The sequence below is a fragment of the Lycorma delicatula genome, chromosome 1, assembly GCF_047948215.1.
Source record: "Lycorma delicatula isolate Av1 chromosome 1, ASM4794821v1, whole genome shotgun sequence".
Taxonomy (NCBI): Eukaryota; Metazoa; Arthropoda; class Insecta; order Hemiptera; family Fulgoridae; genus Lycorma; species Lycorma delicatula.
In genome coordinates this window covers 348513026-348519025 of record NC_134455.1, presented here as the reverse complement: position 1 = coordinate 348519025, position 6000 = coordinate 348513026, and the positions used below count along the sequence as shown (strand labels likewise).

The following is a 6000-nucleotide window of genomic DNA, read 5'->3' as shown; positions in this document are numbered from 1 at the left end:
ATTCATTTTACCATTGCTATATAAGTAGGTGATGAAATTAAGAGTATTAGTGTAAAAATATCATTTATATTAGTAGAAATCAAATATAAATGATAAATCTTTCAAGAAATTACAGTTATTTATATAAAATGTAACTTGAAAAATGAATAAGACATATGCTTTAGTAACTACTGCTAATCTCCATTAAACTAAATTAATCAACTGCTTAGCCTGCACTAATAAAAGAGAGTAATTATTTTTCAACATTGTTTTATTAAAAACATTAAAATTTGACAGTAGTATAAAAAATTATGTGGTTTAATTTTATGTAATAATTGTTTTCTCAGCTTGTATTTCATATTAAAATATTTTTTAGCTTTGCGAGAGAGCATTTCATCTAATTTACTGTAGCAAAAGCATACAATTCTTTATTAATTGGCAATAAGAAAAACCTTTAAAACTGTTGCAATTAGGTGGAGAAAAAATAAATAAAATTTCAAATCCATCACCAATATCACAATAGTACGGAAATATTTAGGTATTATAGTACTAAAAATAAATATTTAAGCACAACGGAAAATAATTATGTACAAAGCATTATAATCAACTATTAAAGGCACATATTTTATAATAATACAAGTATTATATACATTTTCAAAAACAATAAAAATTATATTTATAAATTAACAAACATTTTGAAATAATATAAATAACCTGAAAATCATTTTTATTAAGTATTGAAGAAGCTTAATAATAATAAAGAAGTCCCAAAAAGTATTTATAAAAAAAAAAATTTGTAACATGACAATAATTTTTATATAAAAAAATTGTTTTAGCTTTCACTCTTTTTTTCCTGAATATCATTTACAGTTGATTGCTGATCGGTTTTTTTTGCTGATGTATGAACTTCTGCTAACTCTACAGGTATCGGTTTTGCAGGTGTTATTGCTCCATCTTCTTCAGCTACTTGTAAACCTATCGTGGCACCAATCTTTGCACTAGCTTTTCTGAATGTATCTGATAATTTTTCCTATTAAAAACAATAACAGAATCAGGATATAAAAATATTATAAAGTAAAATAATATAATAAAACACAGAAAATATAAATAAGAATCGTACTATTGAGTAGTTCTTACTGAAGAAGTTATTAACTTTTAAAATATTTTACTACTCATGAATTCATTATCAAATTTTACTACACGAGAAACACAATGAAGATAATATTACATTGAAAAACATACTTTTAGTTTACCATTGCTTTTGGCTACATGTTAATGAAGCCCCCTGATAAGATTTAAATTTCTACCATTCAGATTTATCTGTTATCAATTACTAGATGCTCTTGTAACTATTGAAAGGGTTCCACATCTTTCTAGCATGATACCCTTATCTGATCTTTCCTTAAATCCACCCACACAGCTATAAAAACTTTTCTGGTAAGAAGGTCTTATAATTTCTAAACAAAGATTCTACAGTTATAGTGTAAAAAATTTACATTGGTTTCAGTCGTAGTATGCATTTCATACACTTCTGTATCAGCTTTCTGTGCATCCTTAGTACAAGAAAGATATATGCAGTTTTTGAAAATATAAGTTCTTACATCATTCATAAAAAAAAAGAAATATGTAAAATCGCACTATAAGTATAAAGGCCATTCTTCATGTACTAAAAAAAAAAAAAAACTGTTATCTGGGCTGTAATAGAAATTACATTACCTCATCACCTGTAAAATGCATCTCTTTCAGCCTGTTTTTCAGCTGGGAGAACAGCATGAAATCGCATGGAGCAAGGTCAGGACTGTAGGGAAAGTGCTCTAACAGTTTTGTTCCAGTGCTCGCCAAATACTCGAGCAAACTTTGGAGTGATACTCTGGAGTGTTATCATGATGAAGAAACATTATCTCCATCCTTAAGTTTGAGCGCATCTTCTTGAGAGCTTTTTTTTCCCCTTAGTATAACACTTCCCTGTAACTGTCTTCTGAGCTTCCAGCACAAATCCCTTAAAATCTCTTCCGCATTAAAGAATATAGATACCATTCTTCTTCACTGATTTGTATTTTTGAACAGCCACAAGGGTCTCATCATCTTCAAACACCCACACTTAGTTCCGAGCCTTGGTTGGGACATTATAATAGCTACAGCCAAGTTTCATAATTTAAAACAATACTGTTGAAATACTGAGATTTCTTATTTTCAAACTTTTTCAGCATTTCACGACACAATGAAACACGACATGTCATCTGATCATCGGTCAAGTTACACAGCATCCAAACAGTACAAAGCTTTATAACTTGAAGGTGATCTTGCAGAATAGCACGATCTGCTGGTACATGTAGGACACTCTATTTGGTTATGCCTGATGTCTCAAGCATTTTTCCTTCAGGCAGGCCTGAGGGAAAAATTGTTTTCCTCAGTTGCAGACAAATATGATCAACCTGACCTTGGAGCATCATCAAGGCCAAAAATCTATTCTTTCAAATCTCAGTACCATTTAAATATTGTTATATGATGAGGACAATATTCTCCAAGCATAGAGTCATTTCCTCTAAACACTGATCAACAGTTAATGCATGCGCAAAATTGTAGTATAAAATTGCACCTGTTATTTAGTTTTTGACTATGATGACATCAATGCCTACACAGCTAAAAAGTAAATGACACTGAAATAAAGACTAAAGCAGTTAAAGTGCAGGTTAGGACCTGTCTAAGCATAAGCTAACTTGCAACCACATGTGATAATCCGTTTTGTCATATTGCAAAACTTTCATAGAGCCCATTTTATTCTTGTGTAGATTGCATTTTCTGTTTTGTATTTACATATCTTTAGGATTAAAGAGAATCTACTAACATTGGCATAAACATAAACATTCCAGTCTACTTCTGAAATCATGACTAGTCAAATTTTTTTTGTAATAATTCTGTAACAATAAATTCTAGTTTATTAGCAGTTTAAAAAATTATTAACTGGATGGATTGTAACCATCTAACTTAAAATATGGTTAAAATATATGCATTATGCTTCTCATCATTGTTTATCACGTGGATAAGATTCCAATTAATAATAAAAAAATATCAGAAGTCATGAAATTTTAATTCCTGGGCATTTTATTATTAGATGATAATTTCTCTTGGGATGATAAAACTGATTCCATTTGCAACAAAATCAAATCATTTTGCTTTGAAGCATCTTAATAAAATCGTAAGCTTTTTATCATTACTAGATATTTGTTATGGTAATGTACACTCTCATCTAAGAAATAATATCAAACATTGGAATTCCCTTTAAAAGTCAGAATGAGTTTTCACGATATAAAATTGTACAAAATTGAACTTTAGTTTGTTGTTTGGCTTTGATAAATACAAACTCTCATAAGATAAACTTGATAAGAAAGAGCTTTATTAGGCTTCTGTTGCTATTTTTAATAAATTACTGAACCATTTAAAAGAATTTTCTTGTTTATATGAAAAAGAAGTCAAACATTTTGTTGTACAAAACAATATAATTAATGATTTTCTGCACCCTGTACAATGTGATCATACATTACTGTGCTGAAATAATTTTCATTAACACCTTCAGAATTGTGAATTATTTTGTAATTTTTTATATCTGATATCTTTATGTATTAGATGAAATACATAAATTATGAAATACATAATTTATTTTATAATTAATTGTATATTTGTAATTCTGTTCTGATCAAGATTTTACCATGGTTTTCTTGAACCATCCAAACAAATACTTGGTCACTTCCTTTTTTATCTCCTTTCTTTTTCTGTTTTGCCTCTGGAACCACCATAAGGTATTACATCAGAGGATGATTTATCTAACACTAATGTGATCTATATAGTTTATTATATGTACAAATCAGTATAAAATATTTATTTATTAATCATGCTGCACATTTTATGTGTTGTACAAGGATTTTTTATCTTGAAATTACAAATACACTTTTTTTATGAAATCTTAAATCAGTAAGAAACTTGAAATGATCATTTATAAACAATAATCGTCAAGGAATTCTACATGAGGAAGACAATAATTTAATCATTAAAAATTAATTTAAAAAGTAATTATGAACAAGTTGTGGAATATACTTACTTGAACTACATTGATGCACATAGATGTCAAAGCCAATCCAAACACCAAGTATACAATGGATGCCATCATGTACATTTGATTCTGTAACATAAATACATTAATTTTTATATTTTCTTCATACTATTACTCAGTTCTATAACAAATGTGTAATTTTTGACAATTTAATTTTAAACTTACTATGAGGAAAACGAAAAGTTATCATACGCATTCAATTTTTCTCCCAGTAGTGTGCATAAGAGTTGATAGAACATTTGTTGAACAATTTATAAAGAGGAATATCTTAAATACATATAATTAAATAAAATTAGTGGAATTAATTAGAAGCACAATGAAACTTTGAGAAAATATTTGTTATGATGTATAATTTAAGAAACTAAAGTATTGAGTACCAGATAGGAGTGGTAATTTTTTATTAAGGGTGAAGAGTCAAAAGTGGGTTTTCCAAGAATAACTTAAAATGATTAATTTTAGGTAATCCATGTATTTTATTTCTAAAAAAACTAGATCAAATTCCTGATAAAACCTTTTTTGGTGTATTATACCTCTCAAAATTGACTTAGTTATTAGCACTTTGAAGTATTATCTACCCTTTTTTTAACGCTTTGAAAAAATTCACATTTTTTGAAAATATTTTTTTAATAAAATCTTGAATTAAAAATGTTACAAATAAAATTTAAAGAGTTTTCAATTCTTTATAATGTGCTTTTCTGTTTGATTCTGTACGTCCAAATCTGAATGAGTTGCCGTTTGAAAATTAATTTGCACTTTCACTCCTTTTTAAATGGTTTTGCTTAGATCTGCTGTTTCTTCAGAAATAATTATTAATTAATAAATATTTTAAATAAAATTTGTAACATACTCATTTCCCTTCAATTTGCATTTTTTTCAACATTTATCTTAAAAATGATTATAAGTTGTAATATAAATATTTAATATAAGAATAAGTTGTAATATATAAACCTTCATATTTTTTTCTTGTTCAGTGTACCTGTGAAAATTAAAAAAAAATTTATTATGATTATTTTTATTATCAAATTTTTAAATTTTTATTATGCATTGAAAATTGTCAAAAAATTATCAATATTTAATTCGAAAAGAATGGTAAGTTCCAATTCAACAAAAATACATTAATAACACAAGATATTAAAATTATTAATTATATAAAAAAATCGAAGGATGTAAATGCTGATGGGAAATTTCCTGATTTGTAGAATTGAATAATAGGTTTGATTTAATTTCAAGATTTTATTTTAAATGTACAGCAATTAAAAGTATCCTTTTTTTAAAAAAAAGATTGCATTTTTTCTCATTTTCAAATGTTATATGTTTTTTTTAATATTTTGTCATACAGACCATTCAAAATGCAAATTAAAAGAATTTTGTTTCCAACTTTCTATTTTACAAATTTTTTTGTACAATCAATTCTTTTCAACTTATTTTGGAAATACTCAAAAATTGTAGATTTTGATCATCAGCAAATTGAAAACCAGATCCCTTATTACCCTTTCTGAATCCACAGCAAATTAAAGTACGATTCAGTGTATTTAAAAAAAAAAACCATGGGATTTGAAGATTGTATGTGCAATTATTCAATTTCTTTAAATAATCATCAAAAAAAAATTTGCTGTATTTTGTCCTTATGCATGCAAAGTGACACCTTTTTTGTTTTTTCTTTAATCGGATAAATGTAATGCAGTTTTTAAGAGTGGGAGTGTTACATTAAAGAAATTGTACTTATTGCATATATGTTATTAAAAATATACAAAGTTGTAAAAAACATTGAAAAATGACAATTTTTAGATAAAAATAGTTTTGGGGTTATGTATTCATGAAATTAAAAAATATATATAAAAACTCTTTTGTTTGTCATTGAAAATCCTACAAGAAAGGGCATTCCTTTTTTTAACAACAAATTATTAATG

General features: G+C 26.7%; 1 protein-coding gene across 2 annotated transcripts in view; it reads right to left on the bottom strand.

The window, feature by feature from the left end:
• Positions 1 to 557: 557 nt before the first annotated feature.
• Positions 558 to 6000, bottom strand: part of LOC142334445 (potassium channel subfamily K member 18) — a 385818-nt gene continuing 380375 nt past the window's right edge. For both annotated transcript variants that reach the window (XM_075382449.1, XM_075382448.1), the window contains 2 exons: positions 4079 to 4159; positions 558 to 1009 (listed from right to left, as the gene is read on the bottom strand). In XM_075382449.1, coding sequence (XP_075238564.1) covers positions 812 to 1009; positions 4079 to 4159 — 279 coding nt within the window. In that variant the 3' untranslated portion in view covers positions 558 to 811. The remainder of the gene's footprint in view (positions 1010 to 4078; positions 4160 to 6000) is intronic.